The following is a 13,737-nucleotide window of genomic DNA, read 5'->3' on the forward strand; positions in this document are numbered from 1 at the left end:
TTGCTTAGCCAGTTGAGGGAGGGGATTGTTCTGCTCTGCTCCGCAGTGGGGCGGCCTTGCCTTGAATATGGTGTGCAGTTTTGGGCACCACAATATAAGAAAGATATTCAGCTACTGGAGAGTGTACAAAGGAGGGCAACAAAGATGATTGAGGAGAAGAGGTATGAGGAGCAGCTGAGGTTACTTGGACTGTAGAAGAGGAAACTAAGGGGAGACCTCACTGCAGTCTACAACTTCCTCGTGAGGGGAAGAAGAGGGGCAGGCACTCATCTCTTCTCTGTGGTGACCAGTGACAGAACCTGAAGCAAAGGCCTGAAGTTGTGTCAGGGGAGGGAGGTTTAGGTTGGATATTAGGAAAATGTTCTTCATCCAGAGGGTGGTTGGGTGCTGGAACAGGCTCCCCAGAGAAGTGGTCACAGCACCAAGCCTGACAGAGTTCAACAAACATTTGGACAATACTCTTGGGCACATGGTGTGACTCTTGGGGATGGTCCTGTGCAGAGCCAGGAGTTGGACTCGATGATCCTTGTGGGTCTGTTCCAACTCAGCATATTCGTAATTCTGTGATCCCTGCTACAAGCAGGCTCCCCCAGTCACTCTTAATTCAAAGTCTTCAGTTTCACTCCTCCTGCTCTGTTTTCTTCCTCTGCCTTTAAAGCTCATAATTAACTTAAGGCAGCCCAGAGCCTGGAAGCTGAAACCCAAATTACATTTCCCGGCAGTGTCCATCAATGGCAGGCTGCTGTTAACACTTCAGAGGCTGCTCCTGCACAGTCATGTGGGAGTTTCAGATGCAGACAACATCCAGCGAGCCCTGCAGAGAGCAGCAATGCTCCAACCATGCTCCAGCCCTGAAACCAGAGGTAAACTGTTCCCTCACTCCAGACCTCGCCATGGCAATTGCTACCTGCTCAGCTATGCCATGCACGGAAGAAGCAATTCAGGCAAATAATAACCCTTCACCATGGCAGAAGCATCGATAGAGTACCTAGCACAAGCGACTCGTGCCACGGAAAGGTCCACCACCCTACTAATGATGTGCAGAGAGCAGAGAGAGCTTGTCCAAGGTCAGCCAGGAGAGAAACTAGATTTGCCGCCTGCTTTGTAAAGCGGGACATACAGCTAACATAAGCCTAGTGTGAAGATTATTATCCACAGGTAAAAAAACATTTTCTGGATCAGCCTCTGATGGTATTACATTTATAAGACTTTCAACTAGAAGGGGAGCTGGGATATTATATTATTATAGCACTTCAGGAATATTCATATATTTTATGAGCACATTAGTATTATTTGTTTACTTAATAGCAATGCTGAAGGGTCCAATAAAATGTGAATACTTGCAGTACCAGGAACATAATGGCTTCCCATAACATTTTATACACATGAGAAATTCAAAACTCCTAAGTAATCATAATGAGAAGTGGATTTTCATCACTAATGTCAGGAGGTACCTACTGATATGCACATGCTGTAATGTAGAGAGTGACTTCCTCCCTTATTTGCATTAATGAGAATTTCCATAAAGAACACATTACATATATAAAAAAATACTTTACAGCTGCTCTACATTGAAATTATGATTCATTTTGAATACTATGTTCTGGGCACAGCAATCTATGAGTATGGAAATACAGCCCCAAAGCCTGGCTGCTCAGGTGCTCCATCCATATCAAAAATACTCACAGCAGCTCTGAAAGGCAGAGGATTGGAATTACAGGGACCTGTTCATGGAATAAAACATCAGCAAAATGCTTAGCAGCTCAAGGAAATGGTTTGCTGTCTACTCTCCTCTTTTCTGGCATAACAGTTTGGTATAAAAGCGTGCATGAGCCACTGCATAACAGGCCTGGAAAATAACTGTTCTGAACTGAAAATAAAAGAAAAATATCATATATTTTATGCTATCATAAACCTCTTCCTGCAGGTTCGCTGGCACTGACATTACATCTAATTGCTAATAAGAGTAATTTCTTCTTCAGACAGTAAATGATGCATGTAAAATAGCCCAAGGAATCAGATCCATCTTGTATTTAAAAATTAACAGAGATTTCAGGTTCTTCTCTTTTAGTGCATGAAATGCCAAATGTGGGGACATGCCACTGTGGAGATGTCCAGCTGCAACAGGTGAAATGGGTCACATGTAGCAGTGCAAGACCCACTTGGAAGGTGTGAAGACAAATGACTATAAGCTCACAATAGTATATCTGTTTTGGTCCATGCCACCAGTCTAACCTCAACTTATTTCCCTCATACCTGTCCTAGGAAAACAACATCTCTTTTTTTTCCCCTTCTCTGAGAATAAGTCTTTCTGAAGGGCCTTATCCAGTGTTAATTAGGGGAGCTCCACTGCCACCAGTGAAGCATCAGTGATATACATATTCATTACTCCTTTATGACCTTGCAAGGGACTGAGTGATTAGCAACACTGATGGCTCACAGAAAAAGCCTGTCCAAGACTCCAGTATGGTGGAGAAGCCAGTACTAAAACTCCTTAAAAGATATTTAGCTCTTTTTCCCCAAGTGCAGTTTTATTTCTTGACTGTGCTTACCTTACTTGTAGCTGTGTAGCTATTCAGATTCATGTTTAAATGCAAACTGGCTGCTCTATTTATTTAATGTTGTTTTAGTGAAGTGTTTGAGTGTGTTAGAAACCAAAAAGATCCTCTCAAGTCTCTCACAACTTTTAGTGGTGCCTAGCACGCCTGGGAGTAGTTGGGAAAGGATGTACCTGGACATCTCTGAGCTTTGCACATCCAAAAAGTTTAGCCAAGAGATACTCTTCATTTGTATTACCAAAATAAAGTCAACAGGCAGACAATTTGAGCAGCATTTATTTCATGCACCCAAGTCTTGCTGTCTCTAACCTTGGAGTAGAGCACAGGTAGCTTTATCATAGACCTATAAATACTGCTGAAACTCCTGTTTCTAAAAGACAGACCACAGTAATTTTCTTTGTTGCAGCAGCACTGCATTTAAAGTAAGTGAACTGCTCACCTGGCTGCCGACTGCAATAGAAAAAGTTGATTTGAGAAAACTCTCCTGGACATAATGAAGCTGGAGGAACATCCACCCACAGATGCACACAGGCATCAACCCCAGAGGTGGGTATTCAGACAAGGAGCTTGATCTGAGAAATGGTTCTGGCTTGTGTTTGTACCTGCTCGATGCATTAACCAACGTCTTCAAGCTGCTTGGGTTACGGATGAGTTTGTCCAACATGCTGACAATTTCGTCAAACTTGGGCCTGCTGTTGCGGTCTTTCTGCCAGCAGTCGAGCATTAGTTGGTAAAGAGCAGCAGGGCAGTCCATGGGACTTGGCAGGCGATAGCCTTCCTCCACAGCTTTAATCACCTACGGGAGACAAAACACAAGGCTTTTCTTCCTCTTGCCTTTTTCCCAAATGCAACTTGACTTAAATACAGAAATTTGGAACCAGCAATAGACTCATGTAGAATCCTGCCACACCCCAATTCTGTCTATAAAAGGCAAGTCCACTGAACCCTCTGTCTTTCATATTTTCTATGGGATGTTGAATAACTCAATTTTTGGTCACTGCAAAGTAAATCTAGAAAGCCAAGGCACTGCTGCAACCAGGGGGCCAGATTGTCAGGTTGTACTTGTTCAAAGCTCAGTTGCGGTCGATAGGTTATATGGCAGGAAACTCTTGGAGCCTATGTTAAGTCCACAAAAAGCAACCTACAGGGCTTTCTGGCATCTTCATGGAGTGCACTGATTTTGTTTATTCAGATGTTGGTTTCTTTTTAAATGAAAAGGCATGTGCTAGACCACAAATTTGTATTACAGTAATAAACGTCTGACTGTATTTCAAAAGAGACTTTGAATGCTAATTGATGGATGGATTCAAGGCAGAGGCAGAACAACCATCTCATATATCATTCAATACTGTCTGGGTCTAGTCGTTTCTCAGTGTGGCCGCATTTCTGCCAGGAATTTAAAATGTCAGCCCAAGAGTATGTAAATTAAAACCAGGGGAGTTGTTGCACTGATTTCAAATACAAACCATCTATGGTTTTATATCTAAAACAAGTGGTATGCACATGTGCTGCCTGTCCTCTTGAAAGGCAGAAATGAATAAATGAGGGCAGAATTTAAGAAAGCAACTTGTTCTCCCCAGTTTGGGGCAGATTTACAGCAGGGCTCCAAGCCCAGCAGTTCCCATTTTGAACCATTACAATTTTCAGGAGAATGCAGCTCACATTTCAAGCCACAAGGGTCTGCGTCTGTGCCAAGAGAGTTCCAGCAGCACATCTTCACACCCTCTACTCCCAAGACTCCTTGACCAAAAGAGGGTGGAAGCAGATGTTTGCTATGTGGAAAACCACAGTGCTTCACTGTGGGACTCCAAGAACTGAATGCCACAGATGACATTCATTCTAGGCACCGTCTCATGATTTGAAAACATCCTGTGTTTAAAAAGAAGGCTAAGGGGTTAGGATGGAAGTTGTTTTCATGATCTTTAGACCTAGATGAGCAGTACAGAAAGAGCTGCATCAGGCTGGCATTGCATTTCAGAAGGCTACAAAATTCAGGATGGCATGAATTGCTTCCGAATTGTTCTCCACCACAGAGCTTTTTGTTAAGTGAAGAGTCCTAGGAATGAGCCAGGTGGGCTGAGCAGCAGTAGCAGGAACCTCAAAGTCCCTAAGGATGTACACAGTAGAGAGGCAGTTAGGCGAGGCTTTATGATCTCCTCCAAGGGTAGTGAGCACATCTGAAGATCTCGGTCACAATGTATGCAGTCTTTGTGCACCCATCTAAGATTTCATCTGTCAGTGGAGCAGTTGCACCACTCTCCACCCAACCTACACTTGCAAGACAATCTCTTCTAAGATCTGGCTGTTGCTCCCAGCATCAAAACCCAGCCCCACCACAGTATGGTATCTGCACTGTCTGTTCTTCACATTGTGCTTTCCAGCTGGTCCCTGATTCCAAATTTGCAGCTGCCCTATAAAAAAAGCCTTGGTGTGGTACAGCCATGAGAATATTATTTGCTGTGTCCATGTGTGTATTTATAACAGTAATGGATCCCCCTCCAGCTGTAGCAGAAAGAAAATAGTAGCAAGACAGGGAGCAGACCATCTGGCACCAGCTCAGAATATCTGAACTACATCTGCAGTGGGGTTATGCGTGTTTGATATTCCTGGCAGTAACAGCACAATCAATAGTGTTAACTCAATTTACAGGATGTCGTTCATCCTGGCCATACAATGTAAATGGTATCAAAATACTGCGAGGAGCTAGGACGCTGAAATACCCTCTTGCATCTGAAGGTACCCTCTGAGTTCTAGCAATAAGATGAGCAAAAGAATGAAACAAAAAAGACCAAGTCACTTGTAGTCAACACAATGCTTAGAAAATGAGAAAATGGCACATTTGCTGTTTCATTCATTGGTGTGTACTGCTTTGTAAGACTTGAGGAGCTAAAATTTGCACCTAAGGAGGCATTTTTGTCCCTCTCCCTCTTCTGGACAAGCATTACTCACTTATGGATTGGGATATCTGAACCAGATGTTTGTGAGAGGACATTTGGGACAGTCCATTCCAGTAAACCAAAGCAACGCTTTTAGCTCTGTGTTGCATAAATCCACCACTCCGAATACTATAAAGCAACCACTATGATCATTTATCTTAGCAACCTGTGCAACACGGGTCACAAAATTCCTCTCAACGATTCCTGCATCAAAGCTTTATCTTGTGGTCAAAGCAAAGCATATTTTTAGAGGGCCATCTAGAGAATTGTATGACTTTAAAATGTGGTTTGTGGCCTTTGCAGTTACAACACTGCTACCCTCTTGCACTGCACCTCCTTTAAAGCAATCCATCTGTAACATGGTGAGAATAATTTTTCTCATCATCAATTCTGCTTGCAAATGATGTACTTTAATTACAAGCCATGCAACAAGAAACTCTGGTGCAACAGAGTCCAAAACTCATGTGACCCCTTGGTCCTCTGCACAAAAGCCAATGCTGTATTGCAGGAGGAACATGCCCCAGCCCTGAATTAAGGTCCGAGGCCACCACCATCCAGGCACTTGCCATCTGCACATAGGCAGAGGCAAGTAACACACAGAGGTTACACAAGTAAAGCTTGAGCAGGAACTGATGCTCATAAATATCTCACCAGTCCTCTGCTTTCTGCTTTCACACCAGGCAAGTGTGAAATTCACAGTGTATGGAGGCATTTGGGTTTTTTGAAACAGTTCTGCAAAGTGTGGATATTCATATGTTATGATCCAGACAAGGGGCTCCCCTGGCCATGGAGCATTGTTTCACTGGCACCAGCCTTAATCTTAGCCTGGCATTTACTGAACAACATCTGTGCCATGCCAGTGCATCAGCACTAAAGATAGTTACAGTGCTCAGTGTGAGTGAAAAAGCTTGGCTCTCAAGTGCTGCATTCTCTGTACAGACTATGGAAGAAAGTCTGTGTATTTGATTGAGATAAATCCCTGTATAGACACATACTGCTTTACCAAACTTCCTGCAAATGTGACAGCCTCAGCAATGCAGAAGCGATGGGGCATTCATGCCAAACAACATGCTCAGGTGGCATGACTGTCTCAAAGGTACCACCTGCTTCCATGCCTGGACTCAAAGTGAGATGAGACAGCAGCTCAGCATGACAGGTAGTAACATCCACTGATGGCAAAGGCTCGCAAAGAAAATGCAGGAGATGCAGAATGCTCAGCCAGAGCCTTTGCTGCCAGTGAAACGGCAGAAAGTCATGGCGATAGGGATGTTGCTTAAAAAAAGAAGAAAGGACAAAACATCAGATGATGTGATCAGAGGAAACCCATGGTGAAAACCCATCCAGAGGTAGGATCTCCACAGGCAGCAGGGCTACCCCGCATACCTCATGGTGAATCCAATCTCATGCGTTAGTTGGCATCCTCAGAGACCTTCACTGTCATGTTCTTGGAGATGTGAAGAGGAAGGAGGGGCCTAGAAAATCTGGCAACCCCAGGCTTAAGTTTTTTACCCTTGGACAAGAACAGATTTTGATGGTGAGCTCAGGGTAGAATGTAGCCCTGAAGTAGGAACAAGAGATCCTTAGCCAGGCTGGGATTGGAGCTGAAGTCAGACAGGAGACAGTGTCCCCAGGCACGTCCCTGTTTGGAGATGCTTCAGAGGGTGGCCTTCAGGTCAGAAGCTCAAGGGGGCAATGGAACCTCTGAGCAAGGGGACACTACTTGAAGGGTAGTGTACAAATGAATCATAAGAGCTTTTGTTAGCACAAACTTACAAGATGTTCACAACAGGAGCAAAACTACTCTCTTGAGATCAGCAATGCATGAACAACCAAGATGCAGCTCTGTGAACTGCTGTCACTAGATCAAATCACCCAGCTTTTGTGCACGGAAACAAAGCCCTTACCATGACTCCCTTGAGTTGCTGCTTTACATGGCAGCAGGGGTTTGAACACACGATTGAAATGCTGCCAGTTTATCAGCTTCTATTCCCTGGCAGGCCTTTGTCATTAAGCAGAAGAGGGACAGGCTCCAGCTCTAACAACATTAGTGAAGCTCCAGCAGTCTGCTGGGGGAAGCAGGCTTGCCTCTGTGCAGACACATTTCCCTCTGTGCACAGCCTGTTCTGGGTTGCTGCAAAAAAAAGGAGCATCAAATGGGAGGATCATTTCTGTCTGGCATGGGGGAGCAAAGCCATTTTTACAGCAGCTGTCCTCATCTTGTCCCCACTCTGCCTCTCTGATTGCAGAATGAATGCTGAGCCTCAAAGTCCCATCACACAGCAACTCTCACACGTGCTTACATCTTGGTTTGTCATTTCCCAGTAAGGCCTCTCGCCGTAGGACATCACCTCCCACATTACAATGCCATAGCTCCAGACGTCGCTGGCCGATGTGAATTTGCGGAAGGCAATTGCTTCAGGTGCTGTCCATCGGATGGGGATCTTCCCTCCCTAAAAGGAAAAGAAATGGAAAAAACCCACAAAAAACAGATTGCAGAGGAGGGCAGAGAACATGCAAGAGAAGACAAAACAGCTCTCCTCAGAGCACCAAGGGATGTTATTTTCTCTCTGGAAAGAGACATCGAATTTTAAAGTAAATCTGTTTGACAGCATGGGGCCCCTTTCCACATTATCTCAGCCCATAAGCATTTGTAGGCTGCCTACTAATTGGCTGTCCTGAAGGTTTGTTGTTTGAATGTTGTTTGAATGCTGGGACATGTATAGGATCAACATCTCAATTATGTTGCACGGGTTGGTAAGGGAATACAGTTCCTCCATTTCTGAGAGCGAGCGGGGGAGGAACAGACAGCTCTGAAGCCAAGGAAGACTTTGATCTAACGAGGGCTTCATGCAAATTGCTGCAGAAGTAATGCCTTTTTTTTTTTTTAAATGCAGCCCCGATCCTGCAGAGGGATCTGTGTAGGCACAGAAATCTGTGTGTGCAAAGACCAGCCTGCTTAGCCTCTGCTGTGGGACTGAAGATGATGCCACAGCTGTCAAATGTGCTTTGCTGTTTCCTTTTCCCCTTTCTATCATTTTAGAAATCAAACTTCAGACCAGCTCTGAGAAGGAAAAGGGGAGGGAAAGGGGATTCTGGACTAAGGAATACTTTTCTCATTGGGTTTAAAGAGCTGTCTCCCATGATTTATTAAAAAAATATTTACTGTGAAGTCCCTTCCTCTTACTGTTGAGCTAAATATTGCAAGGTCTCCCTGAATGCCCCCTCACAGTGTTTGTTATTGGAAAAATAACAGGATTTGGAACATGCTTCCAAAGCAACTTTTACAAAGTCTCTTCTTCCAATAATTATTCACAGCCTTATCAGGGCATGCCTTAAGTGAGGGGCCAGATTCTCAGCAGTGCCAATTAGCACATGGCAGCACACTGCAGCTACAGCAGGGCTGGCCGAGAGCCCTCCAGCCTGCAGGGAAGTGCTAGTCCAGCTGTGCACTGAGTCCCATTGCGGGGCTGTGACTGCCAAGAGCCGAAAAGACCTTTCCCAGATCTCTGCAGGAACTGGCAATGTGACTTAAGAGAGCTCCCACCACCCGCAAAACAATACCCTGGGAAAAACACACTAGTAGGACATGTCCAGGTGTGCCAATCGCTGCCATTAATATTGGAGGCTCTCTCCAAGTCTGTGCTGCTGAGGATGGGTCCTGTCCACTCCCCCTCTTCAGTGCTGGGGCCATGTGGCCTCGCAATAGGATAGGTGGGCTGATGTCCTGAAATGATTGACCGAGGATGAACAGGGGCAGAGCACTGAGGCTGGAGAAGCTCTTTCTCAGGTTGGGAGAAATTACCCTCAAATTACTCAGGGTAACACTGGGGGCAATGTGCATTATTTGCAATGGGAATTCATTACACACTTACCAACATTTTAAAACAGTCAAATTATTCCAAAGATCGTGGCTTATATCTCCACATGGGTACCTGAGCAAAGCAATTGCTCTTTCCTCCCTTTAGTATTCACCAAAGAGGTCAGAGTAGAGCTGGAAGCATGGCAACTTTGCAAAGCCTGCTATTTGACTCATGTACCCAACCTGAACTTGAAAGTTATTAATGAAGTTCTGCCTTATTTGGTTATCCCCACTATAAATTTAAGGCTTTTGCAAAAAGTAATCTGATAACAATTAACTGTTAACATCAGATCGAACCCTCATGCACAGTTTAGAGGCCCTGGATTTGTAGAAACCTCTTTGCCACAGAGCCTGAACACTAAAATGTGGCAGGGAATAAGGTCTTCTTGATCTCAACCCTAACTAAATCCTCCTAACTCACCCTGGTTGTGTATGCTGCTTCAGGGTCATCTTCTAGGACTCTGGAGAGGCCGAAGTCTGACACCTTGCAGACTAGGTTACTGTTGATCAGGATATTCCTGGCAGCCAGATCCCTGTGTACATAACCCATGTCAGACAGGTACTTCATTCCTGATGCAATGCCTCGTAGCATCCCAACCAGCTGAATGACTGTGAACTGCCCATCATTCTTCTGCAAAAGGAAGGAGACATTTGATGAGTTGAGCGTCTCTGCACCCTCAGGATTGTGTGTGCATGAATAAAAATGCAAAGGCAAGTCTCCAGGGAAGAAAATCAGGAAAATTAATAATTCACTACTTCCACGCTCTGACCACGAAGCTTTTCTAAGTTTCACTGTTTAGATTAGGATCTCTAGAGACAAAGCTAAGGAAATGTAGTTCTTTTAACTGGAGATCAAGGAGCAAGCTGTTTCCACTGGTGACTGATAAAGAGACTGTGACTGGGAGTGAACACTTAGCTATGTGTATAAGGGAACCAGGACGGGCTGTTTCTCAGCCAGCCCAACTGAATGGTATCGAATTGCAAAATCCTACCTGTAAAATATTCACACGTGAATATTTGGGGGTAGAGGCTTTTCCTCATTTTGTCACATTGCATTTCTAACTACTTCCCCTATCTTCCCTTTACTAGCTCTTACGTTTCATGGAAAAACTCTGTCAAGTTTGCCATGATGCGGTGTGGATGTGCTCTTGAAACATCGAATTTTTCAGGAGAAGTTAATAATTTCCATGCAGGTAACTGCCTTCTAAAATAAACATAATATCCTCCAATTTATTCTTGTCTGTTTGTATCAATGCATGCACCAGGTCCTTCATGATGCTGTGTAAATGTAGATCAAACAGACGACTGAGTCACTCCTCCCTCCAGACAGCACCAGTACCCAGCAAACATTTTCATTGATATTAACCCTCTGTAAACAACCCAAACCTTAACCAAGGTCCCTCTGGAAAAAGAATCTAAGTATTACCTTTAAAAATGTATCCAGAGAACCATTCTCCATATATTCAGTCACTATCATTACTGGTTTGCCTGGAAAAAAAAAGTGCACGAGTTTGTGAGCAATTTATTTAAAAAACATGAAAATACAGAAGTCTTTTCATAGTGCATCTGCATGTGAATATACAGGCATGCAACAGTAAATCTACACCAAGATACTGCTGTCCCAGCAAGAGGACAAGTGTTTTTTCCCAGAATATATATAGAAGTAGGGGAATTGAGGAGGAGAGGATGAAAAAGTAATCCCATATTGTTAGAGGTACCAAGCCCTAGAGTGTTTAGATGATGACTGAGTAAGAGGCTGCAAGCTGAACCCCGGCAACCCTCTTCTCAGCTTCACCAACAAGCCGAAAGCTTGCAGAGGCCAAATTGCACACAGCAACCTCTTTGGACTCCTCCCTAGAGCTTTAACACCCTGAAGTAACAACGGGAGCCCAAAAGGAGCAACCAGGATGATCTGAAGCTCGAGTTTGGTAGCCACCAAAATCAAGAACAGGAAAGGATGGGATTACATCCCTTCTAATTCATGTAATCCCATGTGACTACCCTTGTAAACACAACTGGAAGTGAGAAAAGGAATATTTATGTTGCAGAACAAAAGCTAGTTAAGTATGGAATGAGTGCAAGTGGAAATCAAAGTTCTTAACAAAAGATCTGGTCTCCTATTGTTGACAGGAATAATAATGTTTTTCCAAATCTGTTTGATTAATTTTCATGCCCGAGTCATTTTAATGGTAATTATATATAGTTTTTCCTCAGTTTTTATATCTAATTTCTCGCTAGCTTGCCACAATGGCATAGCAATAATTAATGTGGTGCGCTCCACTCCTTGTAAATTCAATGAAATCTTATAAGAACATGTAAATTATTTTTTATTTAAATCAATTTCCATTAGCTAGCAAGAAGCACAGACAAAAGAGGAGCTGCCAATTATTTGTAAAGTGCATTATAAATGTCTTTCATAGAAATGATCAACGAGAGCTGCTGTGTGTCACAACATGCACAGGAAGGTAAATACTAAAAATCGGCACATATTCCACCATTTAGATAGATCCTAATTTTTCCCACTTTACCATTACCTTAACTATTTTACCTAATTTACTGCTTAATTATCTACACAATAAAGGTAATTTTGAAGCTATCCATCAAAATACTCATTGTTGTGCAAAGAAAAAAAGTTGTGAAGATGCTGTTGGAAGAAATTCTGAATGGAGTAAACTATCATGCACTGAGCTAATGAGAAACTAAGGGTGCATGTACCCACCCTGCATCCAAACTCCAGTTGCTCCAAGTCTAATTCGGAAGCAGAGCTTCTCGTGTTTCCACAGTCTTTGGAGCAGACAGCCACTTTCTATAAAAGGCAGCTTGCTAGGGAGGCACATTCTCTCTGAAAGTGGGATTTCCCATCCACCCCCTGAGGCCCCAGTGGTCAGAAAGACTCAAGCCCATGCCAATAGCAGCTTTCATGGATGTCTAATCATCAGTCTCTTCCTGTCCAATATTCCACATCCCTGGAGGACTAGAAATTGGAGCTTTTATGTATTAAGAGTTACACAAGGTGTCCCTGAGAGATTTTGATATTTGTTCAATTTTTAGGAGAAATCTATTTTGCTTATTTTTTGTCTTCTCTTGAAAGTCTTAGGAAATGCAATTTCATGGGAAAGAATGCAAGGAAAGGCTGCTGATTGCAAAACAGCATTGATTCTGTGTAGGTTATAAGGATGTGAACCAGACAAACAGCTAGCATCTCTATACCTTGCCTAGTGCAGCTCTGAAAAAGAACTAATGTCGGAGACACTTCCTCTGATTAATGACAAATAGTACCAAGAGCAGCCACATGGCACCAAACACAGCCCCTTGAACAGTAGTAACTAAGCTCTGATGTTGCCAAACGTTAAGACAAGAGGGAGACAGCCATTCACGCTTGTGAGGCTGGTGCAGAAGCACTTAAGGGACACCTTAAAATAAAGTAGTAGCTCTTTTCAACAAAATAATCCTTGATGCAAATAATGTAGATCCTTCAAGGCTTTAAAATGAATGAGTAACAACACCTTTGCACATTTTCGACAGCCTCAGCACAGCACCAACAGCCAGAGAGGCTTGGACTGGGCACATTTGGATGTGCTGTCCCTTTCCCTGCCCTTATCTTCAGTGCATACAGTAATTCGGAGAAGAACTGGGCTGGGAAAGTTATGGAAGGTTTTGCTAACTGAAAAGTCAGATCTCAGTAACTCTTGTGCTGACTTGTTTTGCCAACATTTCACATTTTCCTCAAGCCCTCAACTCCACTCATAATCTATATGCCAGCATCATGGGCAACTACTACCAGGGGCATTACTATCAGATCCCAGGGGGACCTTGCCTTAACTGTGGTTTTATACAGTCCTGTCATTTTCAGCTACAATCCCGTTCTTCTTCTCTGCTTCTGGAAACCTTCTGTTCTTGCTCACATCCTATGTGAGTGATCACTAGACCATCAGTACTACCCTCCTGTGGGCTTTGCTTCAGTGGTTTCTCAAAAGATGACCACTGGAAATCATCAGAGGTTGTGGGATGGGTTCCCCCCCTCTCCCAGACTCTTGGTAGCAAAATCTTCCTCATTTTCCTGCCTGAGAAATCATTTGCTACTTCCTAGCACATCTTCGCTCACCCTGGGGATCACATGGTTTCAAAAGTGAACAAATAAAGGCAGAAATAAGAGGCAAGTCTGCTTGGAAAACTTCGTGGTTGGCTTGGTGTTACTGCATTCGAAATGCTCTTGCATTTTGCAGGTGGTATTTGCTGCTAAACTACTTGCAAGGCACTGGCATCCAGATATCCCAGGCATGTTGCCATCTCTATCATCTACACACTGCATGAGACTGGCCAAAAACACCTCCCATTTCTGTGTCATTTGATTTTGGGCCTTCAAAGAGGGGTTTGCTCTTAA

General features: G+C 43.7%; 1 protein-coding gene across 8 annotated transcripts in view; it reads right to left on the minus strand.

Annotated features, from left to right (window-relative positions):
- EPHA5 (EPH receptor A5) overlaps positions 1-13,737 on the minus strand; it is a 182,547-nt gene that overhangs the window by 10,144 nt on the left and 158,666 nt on the right. For all 8 annotated transcript variants that reach the window (XM_018072010.1, XM_018072004.1, XM_018071978.2 and 5 more), the window contains 4 exons: positions 10,780-10,841; positions 9,775-9,984; positions 7,795-7,944; positions 3,161-3,354 (listed from right to left, as the gene is read on the minus strand). In XM_018072010.1, coding sequence (XP_017927499.1) covers positions 3,161-3,354; positions 7,795-7,944; positions 9,775-9,984; positions 10,780-10,841 — 616 coding nt within the window. The remainder of the gene's footprint in view (positions 1-3,160; positions 3,355-7,794; positions 7,945-9,774; positions 9,985-10,779; positions 10,842-13,737) is intronic.

This window comes from Manacus vitellinus, unplaced genomic scaffold (assembly GCF_001715985.3).
Source record: "Manacus vitellinus isolate BGI_N305 unplaced genomic scaffold, ASM171598v3 scaffold_0_pilon, whole genome shotgun sequence".
NCBI lineage: Eukaryota > Metazoa > Chordata > Aves > Passeriformes > Pipridae > Manacus > Manacus vitellinus.